The sequence below is a fragment of the Rhinatrema bivittatum genome, chromosome 12 (genome assembly GCF_901001135.1).
Source record: "Rhinatrema bivittatum chromosome 12, aRhiBiv1.1, whole genome shotgun sequence".
Taxonomy (NCBI): domain Eukaryota; kingdom Metazoa; phylum Chordata; class Amphibia; order Gymnophiona; family Rhinatrematidae; genus Rhinatrema; species Rhinatrema bivittatum.
Genome location: NC_042626.1, coordinates 62521233 through 62540506, shown reverse-complemented (window position 1 = coordinate 62540506; position 19274 = coordinate 62521233). Strand labels below are relative to the sequence as shown.

General features: G+C 44.2%; 1 protein-coding gene across 2 annotated transcripts in view; it reads right to left on the bottom strand.

Moving 5' to 3' along the window:
* SLC37A2 (solute carrier family 37 member 2) overlaps positions 1–19274 on the bottom strand; it is a 133184-nt gene that overhangs the window by 72982 nt on the left and 40928 nt on the right. For both annotated transcript variants that reach the window (XM_029573337.1, XM_029573338.1), the window contains exons 2-4: positions 18337–18418; positions 10896–10983; positions 8726–8804 (exon numbers count right to left, since the gene is read on the bottom strand). In XM_029573337.1, the coding sequence (XP_029429197.1) occupies positions 8726–8804; positions 10896–10983; positions 18337–18418 (249 nt within the window). The remainder of the gene's footprint in view (positions 1–8725; positions 8805–10895; positions 10984–18336; positions 18419–19274) is intronic.

The window sequence follows — 19274 nt, the reverse complement described above, 5'->3', positions numbered from 1 at the left end:
CTTGGGCATTAAACCAGATTGAAAAGACATCCTAGGAAATGTCTGCTTGGAAAAGGCTGCCTGTGGATAGTATTTTCAAACATACGCACATTGCTTTGCAGGAACAAAAAGCAGATGGTAAGGCTGCAGGTTGTTTTTTTTTTTTTTTTTTTTATAACCATGACTTTGCAGGTAATTTTCAAAGTGAAACTGCCCCTGCATCATTTCTCTGTAAAATGAGCTCCATGGTTTTGCAGGCAGGTGGGCCATCTGAAATCTGCCCCCTAAATTACAGTGTTCTGTTTTGCATATAATTTATGTAACCCTGCCCCCATCTTCTCATCCTTTCTTTAGACTTAGGGGGCTTCCATGGGGGTAACTGGGGCCAAGTTGTGACCCATGCTGCAAGAGGGAAGGCAATGCATTTCTCTTCACCAAATGGTGTTAGTATGGGTGCTTCATCACTATCAGAAAAAGAGCTAGGGTTTATGTGGGGTGCTGGTGACTCAGGAACAGCCAGGAAAACAGTATTAACTCGTAGTGATGTGCAATTGTTTTTCCCAAATTAAGCAATGTCAACGAAATTGCCTAATTCAGAATGGTTCGGGAGAACCAAAAAAACGATTCAATTTTTGAGTTAGCGCGCACTAACTCCTGATAGCACGCGCTAACTCTGCCAGGTTAGTGCGCACTAACCCGAAAATCGGGGTCACTGGGAAAAAAAAAACCCTGAACCGCGGGAAAAACAAAATTCCCGCGGGGGGGGGCCCCGAAACGAAGCCCAACACAAAACTTTTACCCGACGCACATCTCTATTAACTAGTAACTGTTTTGCAAGCTCTAATTAAATAGCATGGAAAGTGAGCATACCATTCTATCTAGGGAGAGCTTGCAGAGCCCTCATTTGCATATGATCATCTATAATTTGTAGTGTGTGTTCACAAATATTTGCAAGCCTGTGGAAACATGTTTATTAAATGTAATACTATTTATATCCCACCTATTGCAAAACAATCATACTAGGTGGGTTACAACATCTTAAAATCAATGTTAAAATATAGCAAATAATTAAAATACATACAAATCTACAACAAACCTTTTATCATGATAAACTAGCTTTTAATTGTTTTCAAAAAAGACAAATATTGTCAATTGTACACAGCTTCTCCAGCAAGGAGTTTACTAGCTTAGGCCCCTATCACAGAAAAACTTCTAGAACTTGATATATTTAATCTTACCTCCTTTGCTGATGGGATTACCAGCAGATTCCTATCACTGGATTGCAGAGAATGAACAGGAATATAGTATTTCAAAAGATTTGCTAAATAAGGTGGTCCATCAAACTTCAATGCTTTAAAAACTAAAATCAAAATCTTGAAGTCAATACGATATTTCACTGGCAACCAATGCAGGTCTTGGAGGTGTGGAGAAATCTGCTCCTACCGTCGGCACCCAACTATTAGGCGTGCTGCGGAATTTTGTAGGACCTGATGTTCCCTTAGAGAAGCTGCTGGCATTCCCAAAAGCAAAGAATTGCAGTAATCTACTATTGTTAGTACAACTGCTTGAACCATTGTGTGAAAAATCATGCATATCAAGAGGAAACTTAAAATGCTGCAATAATCTGTTTGTAGTATCCTGATTTTAAAACTTGTTGAAAACTGTTCTTAAAAGAGAGTTTAGCATCAATTATGCATCCAAAATTCCACACCAAATCTTTAAATATAATTGTTTTACCTAAAATTACAAGTTATTTTTTAACGAGGAAGCTTGAATCCTTAGAATTATAGATAACCATCTACTCAAATATTAAAAAGAAACAGGTACAGTAATCAGATATCATTTATTGATCACTTGAACACTAGTATTGAGACAATTTAATAATGCATTCAAGATCCTGCTCAAATAAAGTATAGCTGCGTGTGGAGGAGTAGCCTAGTGGTTAGAGCAATGGGCTACGAGCCAGGAGACCCCAGGGTTCAAGTCCCACTGTTGCTCCTTGTAACCTTGGGAAAGTCACTTTACCCTCCATTGTGTCAAGTACAAACTTATGGGGTGGCCTTTTTGCATGCAATATCATGCAAATTAGGGGAAGGGGCAGAGTTGGCAGTGACTTTGCTGCCAGCAATAATGTTACTAACATTATCGTCACCAGTTGCATACCCAATATTCTGTGTGGCAGCCGGCACACCGTGGCCCCCCAAATCATACCGTCGTGGTGCGAACGCTGCACCACGAAGGTATGATTTGGGTGCCCCCTGTTTTCGCAGGATTCATCATTCTTCGCAGAATGATGAATCCTGGCCTTAGATTGTAAGTCCTCTGGGAATAGGGAAGTATCTATAGTATCTGAATGTAATCCACTTTAAAGTGCAAAAAGCAGAATATAAATCTAAATAAATAAAATAAATTGTCTGCATACATTTGAAATTTGATAGTTTGTTTATCTAATGACAAACACAGTGGCCTTAAATATTAAACAATGCTGCTGCTAATACTGATCCTTGAGGAGCACCACAAGGACTAATGAACCAATCAGATTGACCTTCAGCAGAAAAAGCCACAGTGCGCCGGCTGCGGCACCGAATAGCGCCACCATGAAAGGTGGCGCTATTCGGTGTGCTACTGCAGACGGTAACATTTGTAACATTATTGCCGACCCATCCCGCCCCTCCCCCTAATTTGCATGATATCGCATGCAAAAAGGCCCTTTTCGCATGCGATAGAGGCTTATCGCACGCAATACGGCCGTATCGCGTGCCTTAAGCCTTTAGAAAATAACCCCCTAAAATACATAAAGATCACATGTCATCTTGTAGTCAGCAAAATTGATGTAGACCAGTGTAATCAGTAGCAGAGCATTAAAGGGTCTCTCTACTATGCTTCTTTTGAAATACACTGATGTTGATGCAAAACATGGTTCTCGATTAGAAAATCAGTTGCAAATACAAAATTTTCTGTAAAATTTCCCCCAATGAAATCAGACTAGCAATTGGACAATAACCAGAGGGGAGTTCCAATAGCAAACTACCTCTTATAGACAGGCCTAATAGCGACTTGCTTTATTTAATTTAGTAGGAACAACCTCTTCTTTTAGGGAGGAATTCACTAATAAAGTAATAATTTGCAAAAATTCTTCCCACATAATATATACTGTTGGAAAAGAACAAGGATCAAGGGGACTAAAAGAGTTCTTAATTTGTCCCATAATTTTCAGTTTCCATCTGTCCAGTTTCTTCAAATGAAGTCCATTGTCTTCTGTTCTCAAAAGGCAGAGAAAAGGCATTGGATAAACCAACGGTCATAGAAACATAGAAGTGACGGCAGAAGAAGACCAACGGCCCATCCAGTCTGCCCAGCAAGCTACGCAGTTTATCCATTTTTTTTTATTTTTTTCCCCCCTTTCTTCTCCCTCCCACCTGTCTCTATTGGCTTCCAGCACCCTCCGGCCCCAATTCCCTTCCACCCCTCCACCAATGCAGAGAGCAGCGCCATCCTAGTGAACTTCCAGCTCAATCAGGTCCCTTCCTATACATCTCATAGAAACATAGACCTAAGCAGATTAAAACGGATTATTAAGTTTCACTTTCCCTTTTGAATGACTAGCAAAGTCTTCTGGGGAAAATATGTTTTTGATTTTCCTTACTAGAAAATACAGGAAAACAAGTAATAATTTGAAACAGCTCAAAAGGATGATTTAGTGAAGACCTCTGTTGTACTGCAAAAAATCTCTTCCTTGTACATTTGCTTGTACTCTTTTCTTACAGAGTTAAACGCTACTAAAGAAGCATCTGATTGTTTTCTCATCTTTTTTTGCTTGTACTAGAGAGAAGTCAAACCATGGTACCCTATATTGCTTTGCCTTCAGTTTCTTTACTACTAATTGAACAATTTTATCTCTAAGTAACTTCAAAGCATCTGCTAGGACCCGCTTACTTTGCCTGTAAGGCTTTTCTGCCTAGCACGCAATTTGTAGCATGCACAAGTAGGTCTTACAATGCATGTTAAAATATATTGCCTAGGCCCCCTAGTGGTTTACTCAAACACAACCACTCTGGCTACCAGAGTGTTCTGTGATTTGGGGTCCTGGCCAAGGATTGATGCTGCATTGACTAGACCAGTGGTTCTCAACCAGTGTGTCGCCAAGCTCCGGCAGGTGTGTCGCGGCTCCCGGTGTTCCACTGCCCCGCTTCTGCTTCCCTTCTCCCTAGGGGCGGGGCCGAAGAATGAAGAGACGCTGCGCGCCAACGCCAGCGGGGCCGAAGAATGAAGAGACGCTGCGCGCCAACGCCAGCGGGGCTGAAGAACGAAAAGACGCTGCGCGCCGACGTCAGCGGGGCCGAAGAGACGCTGCGCGCCGCCGGTAGCTGAAGAGCAGAGAGACCTGTGCGTCACCAGCGGCGGGGCCGAAGAACAAAGAGATGCTGCGCGCCGCTGCCAGTGGCTGAAAAGCGCAGAGACCTGCACGTTGCCGGCGGCAGGGCCGAAGAACGAAGAGACGCTGTGCGCCGCTGTCGGCGGCTGAAGAGCGGAGAGACCCTGCACACTGTGGGAGGCGACTGGAGAGACGTTGCGTACCGCGGGAGGTCAGGCCAGAGGTGGCTGAGAAGTGGAGGCCAAACAATGAGAAGAGGCTCCATGTGAGCTTGTGTGCTTGTGGTAGAATGGGTGCCTGGGTGCATGAGTGACAGCTTGTGTGCCTGTTGTAGAATGGGTGCATGAGTGAGAGCTTGTGTGTGTGTGTGTGTGGTAGAATGGGTGCCTGGGTGCATGAGTAAGAGCTTGTGTGTGTGTGTGTGTGTGTGTGTTAGAATGCATGCCTGGGTGCGTGAGTGGCAGCTTTGTGTGTGTGTGTGTGTGTGTGTGTTAGAATGCATGCCTGGTTGCATAAGTGGTAGTGTGTGTGTGTGTGGTAGAATGGGTGCCTGGGTGCATGAGTGAGAGCTTGTGTGTGCGGTACAATGGGTGCATGAGTGGCAGTGTGTGTGTGTATGTGGTAGAATGGGTGCTTGGGTGCATGAGTGAGAGCTTATGTGGTACAATGTGCATAAGTGGCAGTGTGTGTGGTTGTAAGTGACAGAGTATTTGTGAGCTTGTATGTAAGTGATAGCATGTGTGTGATTGAGAGAGACTGGTCAGGGAGGTGACTGGTGTGTGTGTGTGAGAGACGGGACTGGTCAGAGAGGTGACTGGTGTGTGTGTGAGGAAGAGATACTATTAGGGAAGTTACTGGTCTGTGTGAGACAGAGACTGGTTGTGACTGGTTGTGGGCCCTAAGGAAGAGGACTGTGAGGACAGAGCTTCAGCAGCTCTGCTGCTTCTGGTGAGTGCTATTGGTCTGCAAGGGAAAGGAGTAGGAGAGTTGCTGGAGAGGGTAAGTAAAGGCAGCTTTTTAAGTTTATTTTTCTTGATTGATTGCCATTTTAATTATTGGGTGTTATGTGATGTGTCTGCTGTTTTGAAATATTTTGATATTTAGACAATTTTTAATAATTTTTATGAGTTTTTAATTGTTGGATGTTATTCTGTTCATCAGCTGTTTTGTAACATTTATTAGTATAGTTTTACAATTATTTCTAAGTGGGTATCTATAGCAGCTTGGTTTGCTCTGTTTTCCCAATAGGAGGTGTATTAGTGTTTAGGGCCTGGTTAATTACTGTCTTTTCATAAGGAGGGGTATTGTGCTTGCCAGTAAAGAGAGTTTGCTTTGCTTTTACTGAGATGTCATCAGATCCAGAATATCTTTTTTTGTATGGTGAGCTGTACGGGTAATGCCCTAGTTCTGCTCTGCACCCATTTTTGGGGGTCGACGTGGTTCCTGAGGATGCAGAATGTATATTTACATTTTGTCCCGTGATGGTCACATGTTCAGTGTGTCATGCATGTGAGAACCATCTGTCAGGTGTGTCCCGGCCGAAAAAAGGTTGAGAACCACTGGACTAGACTACATAGAGTCGAAGAGGGAATAAAAGTGGAGCATATAAATGCCCTGATAGCTCTGAATGCATGGCCCTATCCAATTGACCTGGAAAATCAAAGCAGCAGAAGGAAGCTGCCAGGCAAAAATAAAATGGAATTTAAAGAACCAAGGAGGAATAAGCCTCGGTATTCTTCAGAAGCAAGTATTGTCCATGCTAATGGTGGAAAGATGCAACTGATAAACTGTCTGGGAATTGCAAAGCCTATGGAGGGAGAGGATTCCCCTTGCAAATGTAAGAATATCACCAAAGGGTCCCTTCCTATACATCTCGGTCTTCATAGACTGGATATGTGATGTCAAGAGTAAGAGTGTGGAACGTTCCCTGACATTGCCTGGTGGGAAATGTCTTGCAGAGGGTGAATTTCATCAAACTCATGAGCCCACTTTGGCTCATGTTCTCTTCTATCCTGTCCGAAGAGTGTGCTGAGGCTCAAGGTAAGAACTCTTGGGCACCCAGGAGTCACAAAAGGGTTCAAAGGGATCCAGAAGCTAAAGTTGAAGGAAGATAAATTAGTCTCATACTCCTTTATTTCTTTCAATAGTGCCTAGAGTATCTTGAAAAGTGAAGCTGCTGTTTGGCGTCAGGAGGAAGGACTGCCAAGCAAGTGACACTGCGCACGCTAACTCAAAAATGAATTTTTTCCGAACTTTCGGCAAAAATTCAATCGTTTTTCAGTTCTCCCAAACCATTCTGAATTAGGCAATTTCGTTGACATTGTCTAATTCAGCAAAAACGATTGCACATCCCTACTAGTTAATACTAGCTAGAACCTCCTGAGTCACCAGCACCCCACATAAACCCTAGCCCTTTCTCTGATAGTGATGAAGCATCCACACTAACACCCATTTGGTGAAGAGAAATGCATTGCCTGAGAAAGATTTGGAATTCTTTGGAAAGGTGAGTGCGCCTTTTGGAGGGATGCTGAGGGGGTAAGGTGTGGTGGGGAGTCTGTTAATCAGAGGAGCTGGGGACTCAGGGGAGGGGATAGGTTCTGTAAATTGGGGTGGATGGGGGAGAATGTGTTTCCTCTATTCCCATGAGGTTGGGAGAGATGCCCCTTAGGGAGTTTCTGTCAGGGAAAGGGAGAGAGATGCCTTGCAAGGGGCCGCTTCTGTCAGGAATGCCTAGAGTGGGGTTGCTTTTGTCAGCAGGAGGAAGACCCTAACAGGAGCTGTTTCTTGCTATGATAGAGGGTAGGGAGGATGTCAAAAGATAGCAGCATGTAGAGTTGTTTTTTAGGGAGCTATCATGCACACCACTATCATGACCATACCAACGTGGCCAAAATTTAACATAACACACAATCTGTCTAGATTGTTAAGGAGAGTTTTGCAGGCATGTTACATTTTGTTAGCTCATGCTATAAACTTCTTAGTATGAGCTTCATTGTCATTGTTGAGCAGAGGTTGGGGGTTCTCTCTCCAATCCCCCAGGGCTATGAATGCTCTCTCCATGGCATTCCCGACAGCTGGACCGAGAAGCAGGAGATAATTGCAAATATACTGAACCTGGATATCCTGCGCCCCATCACTAAGCAGCTTTGTACCCCGAAGGGCACAGATGCCAGAGAGAGAGACATTTTTTCTTGATTAGATTGGAATCACCAGCACACTTAATGCACCATAGTTAAAGGATTACCGGGTAAATAAGACAGACGAATGCAGATTACAAAGTGTTGTGTGCTCTGTTATATCTATTTGATTTTTTTTATTGAGCAGTTTCCTCTTGCTCCTTTGCACTTCTAACTCAACTGAAATCTCAACTAACTGGGGATTTTTTCACCATGTTATATCCCCTGGCTTAGCAAAATAAGAGGTTTGGGCATTGCAAGGCCAGAGGCCTTGTATCCGTGCTCCTTCCATAACCCTACAATTAGCAGCCTTGATTCTGGCTATTAGATGTCCCCCTTAAGCAATAACCTTAAGTCTTTCCCTTTCAGGGGCTGTGAATGTTATCTCCACTGCATAATCTGCCATAGTCATCCAGAAAGTGCAAGACCCAACTTGGGGACCTTCCACATTGTACATTTGCCAGCCCCATAATCAAATGTTATGTTTTATAAGTGTTTCTTATGTTCTTATGTTTGCTCCTTCTCTAAATTCAATAGATAAGGAACTCTCTACTGCTAACTGCCAAAGGCACTGAGCAGAGCAGCCATGTGACCTGATCTCTGAAGGAAAATTTTTGGCCTGTTCTAGATTTTGAATGTATGTCCCATTACATTGCGGACTTTGCAATCCTGTTTCTTCCCTACAAGATCAGCAATATAGTGTAGATACCAAAATGCAACAGGAAGGTGATGTGAGCCTAGATCTCCCTCTGGGTGACTCAGGCTGAGGTATCAGAGCACTTTGGAATATTGCACTGGATGCTGGGTATCTAAACTTCCGGATTCCACTGGCAGGATCCTAGCTGCACTGCAAATATATCATATCACTCAGTGCTGGAAGACCACACTGTTCCTCCTGTAGCACCACCAATTGTTCAGTGTACAGTCCTCAGCAAGTCACTTAACCTTCCTGAACATAATGTCTATCAGAGTCAGGCAGAAATGTCTATTTGGCCATATATGGATGCAAGCCAGAGGCCAAATCAGTTTTTAGCGTTGTCACTGCCCACTGGATTACTGTTATAGTAGCTTTGAAGTTGGATGGTCATGTGGCTAGCAGAGAAAGAGAAATGACTGGAGACACATGGGGTGGTAGGGAAAGGAAGCAATTCTTATGAAAGCCCTATTCTCTCTCCTCCTCCTCCCAAGCCAATACCTGATGTACATGCCAATAGCATACGTCACGAGGAAGGAGTCATCCAGGGCCCCAAATAGCTCATTGTAATTAGAGTTTTCTAAAAAAAAGAAAAAACATGGTTACAACATGTCATCACGGATTTCTGCTACATTTCCATTCTTTCCACGATAAAACTATGTGTGCCCTTCATATAAATATGAGAGTATGCCAAGGAATGGAGGTTGGCAAGAATACCAATTATTTTTCCAAATCCTGGATTAATCTCCTGGTAGCACTAGGTCAGTATTTTCAAATGGTACAAGCCTGTTTTTTGTTTAGGCCACTGTGGCTGTGGTAAAACATGAGTGTAGTCAGGCCTCAGGTACCCTCAACATCTGGATGGATTTCTTCATCAGGAATTTAAACAACTAATACAGCCCAGAACTCACCAAGAGACCCAGGTGTGCAAGACTGCGCTCTTACTGATAGCAGCATGCTAGAGAAAGTGAAAGCCCTCTCCCACTATCACCTGCTGTTCAGACCAGCCAGAGAAAGCAGAACCAATTACGCTGAGGCTAGTGCGAGTGCATGGCAGCTCTTTACCAATCTGCACAGCACTCAGCTATGTCCCCGAAATCACAGAGCAGTAAACTCAGCTCCTGATCTCACAATCTAACATGGTTAAGAATTCAGTTGTCTGTAGAAAGCCATCATGGACATGGATTGCTTATCTTGCTATTTATCTATCAACTTTTATATACCGTTGTTTGGAACGTGCCGTCACAACGGTTTACAATAAAACTAAAATAAACATAGGAAAATTGTAAACTCTAAATAATAAAAATAGAACTAAAAAGGTAATCATATAAAATTAGAATACATAATATAATAAAATGTATCAGGGAAAATAAAACAATTATGCTATCATCATGACTTAGACATAGCACTCCCAGAAGCTAGGAATAGTGGGTTAACAAAATTTATAGACATTCTGCAGTGGTGTGAAGTGTCATTTATAGTACGGAATTCAGTCTCGTTCCCTCAGTCCCCTCTTCCCTCCTACACGCGCAGCCCTCCCCGGTCTACAGAAATCTCGCTCCCTCAACCCCCTCCCTCCCCTAGACACAAAAGATAGATGGAACCCATATGGCACTAGGCCTGTTATATGCAATGGGTGTTAGCTTGGCCCTCAAAGCCATGAACAATTATAGTAAATCTCCCATACCAAGAACAGCACTTTCTGCCAGCACTCAAAGTCCAACCCTGAAAAGGCAACACTGCAAATATGTAATAAGGAGTTTGTTTCCCTCTGAAATCAACAGCAATAATATACATAAACAGAGATCTAATATATAATTTACATATATTCCCACAACAATGGTTCAAATAACTATTACAATCATGTTTATTATATTTACTACATTTATTTAACAAAATACAAAATCAGTATAAACTTTCTGAGGTGCACCCCAAATAATAAAATACTGGAAATTACTAATCACCACATCTCATTATAAAACCCATCCATTCAAACCAAGACACACATACCCATACACTCATACATTATTTAAATCATCACCTTTTACAATACAATATCCTTGTTATGTATCACTCATGAGATTTTTACAATATATTGTAATATATATTAACCCTGTTGAGAAGAGCAGCATGCAAGCTCCCTTAGTTCACACCAGCTTCCCTCCTCCCACGCCTAGAACCATTAAGCTTTATAATGCAAATAATTACCAATATTAATGTGACATTTGCCCCAAACATCCAGCCAATTATGTACCCTGCATAGCCTGACAAGAGCACCCACATTTCAGGCATGTTTAATAATAATATTTGGGAACATATTTACAGTGTTAACCAAAATTACCCAACCTCAAAATGGAATGCCCCCTTTCTCAACAAACGAACAAAACAAAACACGGGGAATATATAAATCTTTGTGAATAAACTCTAAGGTCCGGTATCTTTATGGGTAACAACCAAAAGTAGGAAGTACCTCAAATCAGGATCCACAGCCAACCCCAAAAACACAAGTTGGGTCAGGGATTTACATCTGCTCTCCTGCATGCCATTCTGAAGTGTTCTTTGAGGGCCATGCACAAAAGGTCATGTGACCTAGCAGCATGCATCCAACAAATATGCTTTTGGAAGATGGAAGCAAACACAGAAGACAGAATAGTTAGGAATTTGAGCTTACGGAAGGGAGCCCAGTCACACCATGTGCTGTTGGCAGAGGCGTTGTGGGGACCTCCAGACACGGCAGAGCAGTTCTGGTGCAGCTGTGACTGTGAAGATCAAGGCAGAGGTCAAGAAATGAATTCAGATCCTACTTACTAGTACAATTACGTTCAATAGCTCTACTAGATCTATGCAATACTGTACAGATGCACATAAGAGATAGTCCCTGCTTCATGGGGCTTACAACCTAATCAACATGCAGGAGAAATAAAAGTCTTCCGGAACTGTATTTATTACAGAAAAAGGGTTAAAAACAACAAGGTTATGATCAGTGTGTTTAAAAGCAGTCTAAAAAAATAATGTTTCATTAAGCTGGATTTCAATATGGCATCATGCATCAGATGTTTCCTTTTTGGACCTGCAGGTTAAAAATTATCTTAAATAAAATAAAAAAAACATCTGTCCAGCAGAGGGATAAGGTCCAGACTTGCCTAAAGTTACAAGTACAAGTAAGCTCTTTCACAATTCAAATCTAAATTCAAAGTTTCCATGATGGAAATCAAAAACATTGGTCCCAACTTTTAAAAGAAAAAGAATACAGATATGAAAATAGGTTAAAGTGCAGGTTGCTAAAAATCTACACACATCTTTGGCAATCTGTGGGCAGTTCTATGGCAAACTATGGAGGTTCCTTTGGTTGCCATGCATTCATGTTGCAGATTTGATTTAGGAGCTATAAGTTGCAGATGTGGCCATAGGAACTTCAATGACATGGGCATTCTTCAATTCATTTGCATGCCAATACTAGGGGTCCTGGATTTCCCCCATTGCATCTATGGGCTTCTATTTCCTTCTTTCCTAAGAAAATTGGAAATAAAAGTAGAGAGATGCAATGGGGCAAAAGCAGGATTGGCTAAAATGAAAACATACCACAGTTCTCTCCTCTGTAAAAATCACAAAAAACAACATAAGAACGTACCATACTGGGTCAGACGAAAGGTCCATCAAGTCCAGTATCCTGTTTCCAAAAGTTGCCAATCCAGGTCACAAGTACCTGGCAGGATCCCAAGGGGAAGACTGATTCCATGCTGCTTATCTCAGGGATAAAAGATGGATTTCTACAATTCCATCTTAAAAATGGTTAATGGACTTTTCCTCCAGGAACTTGTCCAAACAATTTTAAATGTGGCTACATTAGTAGCTTTTACCACATCCTCTTGCAAATTCCAGAGCTTAGTTATGCATTAGTTTTAAATGTGTCTCTTAATCTTTGTACTTTTAGAAAGAGTAAACAACTAGTTCCATTCCACTCATTTTATATATCTCCCTTCAGCCCTCTTTTATCCAAAACTGAAGAGTGCTAATCTCTTCAGCCTTTCCTCATAGGGGAATTGTTCCATCTCCTTTATCATTTTGGTTGCCCTTCTCTGTACCTTTTCTAATTCTGCTATATCTTTTTTGAGATGTGGCTACCGCAACTGCACAATATACCCAAGATGAGATCACACCATGGAGTAATACAAAGGCATTATGATATTCTCTGTTTTATTCTCCATTCTTTTCCTAATAATCCCTAGCATTCTATTTGCTTTTTTGGCTGCTGCTACACAGAGCAGAAAATGCCAATGTATTTTTAGTGATGACACCTAGATTCTTTTCATGAGTGGTGACCCCTAATGCGGAACCTTGCATTTGGCAGCTATAATTTGGGTTACTCTTCGCTAAGTGGAAGGAAAAGTCAGGAGAAATACCTTATCCATCCCAAATGAAAGACTAAGAAGCATGCCCTGAGAGGAGTGACTTAAAGAAGGGAGATTCTGAAAGGAGGAAAAGCTGCTCTGCTTTTGAGAAAATAATCCTGTGGAAGTGATCCAAAGAGGAGTTTTCAACTAGAGATTCATCTAAGAAGGGAGATGTACTTGAAGAAAGAGGTAGCTGCCATACCAAGCAGGTACTTGATAGAAAGGGGGGTCCTTGTTCTAATGAGCCAACTGTTTTGGAAGGTTGCTGAATTTTGTAAAAAGATGCATTAATTTTGTAGACTTACTTTTCTGTTATCTGCTCAATTCTACTAGTAGAGACTATTTTTGAGCAACAATGTCTGCCTAGTGATTTTGATGAAGAGACTGGGGCAGAGCAGAAGAGCTCCAGAGTAAAGAAAACCATAAGGGTCTTGAAAAGTAGATCATACTCTCCTGTGCGGGAACCTGAAGTGGCCATGGGGCCTTGTGTGGCCTGTGACCCTCCCACTGTGCCCCCAAGGCCGAGGGCTACATATGGATTTACGAAGGGGAAAGTATTGTGTCAGATCATTTATATTGCAAGTGCAGCAAAGTTTCTTGATGGTCTTAGTGATGAATTTATTCAATCATTCAATGTACGGCAACTCCACTGTATTATAAGCAGTTCCTTAAAGGGTCCCCCGACACGGACCCCGTATTTTGCCAGACAGGCTGCGTCGGGAGGGACATTATTTTTAATGACACCAATCGGTGTTCTGAGCTGTATCACTTCCTGTGGTGTCATTAAAAGTATTGTCCTTCCCGAGCCACTCTACATGAGCTCCCCACCCCAGGGTGGACGCATCCATGGTGAGGACAATTTGGATAGGGGGATTTTGGAAAGATATGCCCCATTCCAAATTCAAAAGAACCCACCACCAGGACAAAGAGTCCCAGAGAGAAAGAGTGATTCTGATATGAGCCTAGAGGCTCTACGCGATTTGGCGCCACTGCGACCTCAGGGTCCATTAGGTTCTATGCATGTGTAAGCGTGTCAAGGGAGTAACATGGACGGTTGCAGCCATGTGGCCCAACAGCCTCAACATGTTCAGAGCTAAAATCTGCTGGCTCTGTTGAATCACCGCCGCTATGGATGCCAAGGTGACTGCTCTGGATCGCGGCAGGAAGGCTCTTGCCTGAGCTGGGTCTAGCAGGGCTCAATGAAAACCAATGGAGGTGATGGGCTGAGGTGGGACTTCGGGTAGTTGATGACAAACCCTAGTGACTTCAATACCCATATGGTCAAACGCATGGCCCCTGCCTGAGAGGCACTCTTGACCAGCCAGCCAATCATCTAAGAAAGGGAAAACATGCACTCCCAGCCTGGGGAGGTGTGCTCCCCACTAAGGCCAGACATTTTGTGAAGACAAGTGGGGCAGACACTAGTCTGAACGGCAATACTCTGTACTGGAAAGGCTGTTTTCTCACCACAAATCTGAGATACTTCCTGTGACTTGGGAAAATCTTGATGTGAGTGTATGTGTCCTTTAAACTGAGGGAGCATAGCCAGTCCCCTTTTTGCAGGAGGGGAATCAGGGTGCCCAGGGAAACCATCTTGAACTTTTCTTTTTTTTTTTAGAATCTTGTTCAAGGTCCTCAGGTCTAAGATGGGACAGAGTCCCCCTGTTCTCTCTGGAATCAGGAAATACAGGGATTAGAATCCCTGCCCTCTTTGCCTTGGTGGGGCAGGTTCAACTGCTCTGGCCATTAAGAGGGTGTAGAGCTCCTTTAACAGTACCTCCTGAGCACTATAGGCCCCCAAAAACAGGCACGGAGGACAATTTGGTGGGACACCCATTAGGTTCAGTTGGTACCCTTGACAGACAATGGACAGAACCCACTGGTCCGAGGTTATATTGGGCCACCAATCCACAAAGAACCATAGCCTGCCCCTGACCAGGGGATCCAGTATTTCAGGTACAGGTGGCTGGCTCATGCTCCCTACGATCCAGTCAAAACTCCATCCTGGGATTTGGCTTGGAAGCTGGCTGAGACTTGAGGGCTCTCTGCTGCCGGGGATGGCAATGGGAGCTCACCCTCTGCAAACGGGAGTGAAAGGCTGGAGGATAGTACTTCCTCTAGTGGTAGAAAGTTCCTGCTGGAGGGTCTCATGGTGATCCTGCAACTAGACCACCACATCCCTCATCTTATCTCTGAAGAGATTCTCTCTTGTACACTGAAAGTCAGCAAGTCTTTCCTGGACCTCCAGTTGGCAATCCTGGGCCCACAGACATGCCATTCTGCGGGCGCCAATACTCACTGCAGATACTCTTGATGCCGTCTCGAAAACATTGTAGGTTGAACAAACCTCGTATTTTACACACTCCAAGCCCTAACGCACCAGCGATAAGGGGTTCTGCTGCTGTTGAGGCAGCCACTTGGCCACCTCCTGCACCTGCTTCCAGAGGTTGCACGAGTACTGGCTCATGTAGAGCTGGTAAGAGGCAACGCAGGCAATGAGCATGGCCCCCTGGAATACTTTCCACCCAAGAGCGTCCATTGCTCTGTGATCCTTCCCCAGGGGCACCAAGGCATGGGTCTGAGAGCGATTGGCCCTCTTGAAAGTGGATTCGACCACCACTGATTGATGTGACAGCTGACCTTCTCGAATATGGTAGCCTGTTGGATGAGATAAATCTCATCTGCCTTCCTGTTTACGGGGAGGTACCATGAGAGGGTGTTCCCCGATCCTCAGCAGCAACTCAAAGATCTTGTGCACCGGGACAGCCACGATCTCTTTAGGAGCTTCCATGAACTGAAGGATTTCCAGCACCTTGTGCTTGGCATCCTCCTCAGTCATCAACTGAAAAGGGATGGCCTTGGCCATTGCCCGCACAAAACCTGCAAAGGTCAAGTCCTCTGGTGGAGATGGCTCTGAAGGGAAACCCTCTGAGTCCTCAGAGAAGGATTCTGCAGTGTCATCCCCTCAGGGGTCATGTGGAGCCTCATCCTCACTGTAATCCACAGGGGATGGGGCCCTAGGTGTTTGGCCTTCATCCAGAGGCATGGGCACCGGTGGCACCGGTGCTGGTCCTGGCAAAGCTGGACAAGGGGCTGCAGGCCTCTGTGTCCTTGTTGGCCTCGATGGAGCTTCCTCTTCAGAGGAACCGGTAATGAGCACCATATTGACTGGGGGAAGCATTAGTGCCCTGCCGGCATCAATGGCCTTCCGGAAACCGATGCCAACTGGGTCAGTAACACACCGATCAACACTGCCATTCCAGCAGGGAAAGTGCAGGCATTGGCACAGTCTGTGCTACCGGCTCGATGCCCTGCAGTGCCCACTCCTCCTCAAAAGTTGCCAATGTCAACACTGACTAGGAGGCAGGAAGGGTAGCCAGATCTTTCTAAGATCCCCGAAGTGGATCAGTGACAGGCACCAGGACCAGTGGAGACCACCTTGGACCCTCTGCATCGATGGGGGCAGCTTCAGGGGCATCATGGCATGAATTGGCACCTTCCCGAGCTTGGCACCATACAAAGGTGACTGGTGCCGTTGCTTCCTTGGCTTCCCTCGGTGCTCAGCCTGGTCTTTTCCTACTGCAGAAGTCGATGATGAGCCTGAAGTCCTTGACCTGGAAAAGACCAATAGGGGCTGGTCCCTGATGCCCCTATCCACCGGTGGCATTGATGGAATGGATGGCCCTACTGATGTTGATGACTCGGTGTCCATTGGTGCAGCTCCAAGGTTCATCAGTGCAGGTGCCGCCGATGCCAATGTCAATGGTTCTGACTTCCTAGACCCAAAGTATTTCTCCATCTTATAGAGTCGAGTGTGACGCCCATTATGGGTCACCTAGGCACACATGCATCAACCCCAGATGTCATGCAATACCCAGAGGCAGAGGACACATACCTCATGGGGTTCCGTGATGGACATGGCCCTCAGATACTGGGGGCATCGATGGAAACCAGATGAGGCCATGACAAACAAAATGAAGGGAATATAACAAGAACGGTGATGGTGGGCAGTTGAAGCCGGCGGGCACAGAGGCACCCCTGCCATGGGAGGGGGGGGGAGAATGTAAGCAAAAATATTAAAAAAAAAAAAAAACAAAACGAACCATTGAAAAACCTGACTGAGGAGCTAAGGGAGGGAACTGAGAGGGACCCTGCGTCAAAATGCGTAAAAATAAAACGGTGAAAATTTTCCAAGGCAATTTTCTGAAGAAAAGCCATGAGCTCACTTAACTGCAAGGCAAAAGCTCTGTGGAAAAAAAGACTGAAGAGGGACCCCATGTGGACACGTGGTATAAGGCATGCTAGGCATGCTCAGTGTGCCCAGTCAAAGTTTCAGAAACGGACATAAGTTTTCTGTGCCGGGCTCCATCCGATGTCATCACTCACGTGTGAGGACTACCATCCTGCTTGTCCTAGGAGAAAGCAGCAACACTACAAGTTAGGACAAGCGGCAATATCTAATGTGCTGAATGCTTGATGTCTGGACATGCTTATTGTCCAATCAAACTGTTCTGGGTGAGATTTTTTGCTAGCTAGATCAGGCCCTCGTTTGTGAATCAGTATTCATCTTCACCCTCCGCCTGTATTTCTGGCCACCTCATATCTGGAAAGTATCCAGCAACACCCTTACCTCCCCAAACCAATCACAGCAGGTCAATGTCATGACTCCATTTTGTGAGAAGGGATTGTTACACGTGAGATATAGAACACCAGCCTGTGACCCCAAGGCACACCTGAAGCCAAGAGGATAAGAGATGCCTACTTGCCATCCTGTGGTTTAAGAAACATGGCAACAGCAGCATGCATCTTTCTGGGGCAAAATCTCAGAGCAGAGGCGTATGGGTAACGACTATAAATGACTGCCCTGCAACTTCTAGAGGGTTCGATCTATTTCTTTTAAAACAGAGGGTCTAGGGACTGTGCTCTTTAGTTGACATTATCAGTCAACTCACACCCACTACATGCGCTTATTCCCTCTGCAGTAAAAGTTTAAAAAGTGACATTTAAGCCAGTAACCTGAGCAGCCATGAACTGGAAGTCCCATTTTTTGCTAACAGATTGATGCAGTCCTGATTTTACCTCACTGCTTGCTGGGACCAGTTGCAATTTCTGCAAGAACAGCAAGATGTACATCTGGAGTAAAACCAGAGCAGATCACTAGTCAAACTTGGATCCAGTTGGCAGTCCTGCTATTTTCATGCCAGATGGCTTCCTATCATAAGGGACAGGTTGAGCTGGTCCTGATTTTATCCCTGCTCACCTATGCACTTGTAGTTCTAATTCTCTAAAGACCAGCAGCTCCATAGTGACTGACAAGCAGCATACTAACTAGGCCAGAGGACGCTGATATCAGGAACAAACATACGAGTCGATAGTTCTTTGCCTTAATGTCTTGTGTTTGCAGAACACCCAGATGAAAATAAATACCAGGGTATACTTCAACATTTGCAGAATGACCAACTGGCTCCATGTTTTCAGGACAGGCTGAGCTAGTCCTGGTTTGAGCCCCTCTACAAGCAATGGGGGAACAAGAACAAATCCATGCAAGCTTTTGGGTTTAGAATCAAATTCGATCACTTTGTCCTGAAAGAAAATTACAGCCAGTCAACAACACTATGCAACAGCAAAACCAGGAGCGACCAACAATCTCACACTCCTGCAGCACCTGACACAGGGTCCGCACATTGGCCTAGTGTGAGCTCTTCCCCAAACACCTACCTTCACAATGCTGATGGGCTTCCTTGACATGTGGTAACTGGCATAAAACAAAAAAGTCATCACAATAATAAACCCCCGATACCTGTAAAGAGAGAGAGAAAGTATTGATGAGGTGGTCACCAGTGCACAGACAGATGCCAGAGAAGTGCTCCTGTTACACTCATTTAACAGTTATGGGGCTGATACTGAAAGCCATTTAGATGGATAACTGAAACGTTATCCTTCTAAATGACTTAGCCATGATATTTGAAGACTTATCTTTTATTTATTTTATTTATTTATTTATTTAATGAGTTTTATATACCGTCATTCGGTAAAGCCATAACGGTTTACAAAAGCTCAAAATGCAGGATTTTTAACAATTGAGCAAAAAGGGATAACAGGAAGTATATTAAACAAAGGAGAGATATTCAATTGCAAAGATATTAACTGGCATTTGCACTAAGGGGTGCACAAAGGGGAGGGCCCCTTTGGCGTGCGACGCACGGTGCGCGGCACCTGGTGGCAGGGCGCCTTTCAACGGTCGAAGCTGCCCCTGGTGACATCGGGGGGGGGGGGGGGGGGGGGGGGGTGGGCTTCTGATCGGGTCTCTCCCTCACATTGCAGTTCTGGTTTTTTTCCCCTATATTCTAGCCAGGTAACTAAACTTGGTTGTTTAAGCAAGCCTTCCCTTGATTCCCACACAACCACTCAGCTCTCATTCCCTCACTATCCCCCACCATAATATGCAAAACTCCAAACTTTCTGATTTGTATGTAAAATATAAATCCTCCTGCCTGCTATGTATTATTAATTTTACCCAACACCTTGCCCTGCATATTACCAGTAGTTTATACATCCCAATCTGATACCACTTTCTCATACTTATTGATACCTTATAGTTTGTAGATGATTACTATAACATTCTTGCTGCCTGTTATCTATTAATTCTTGCTTTT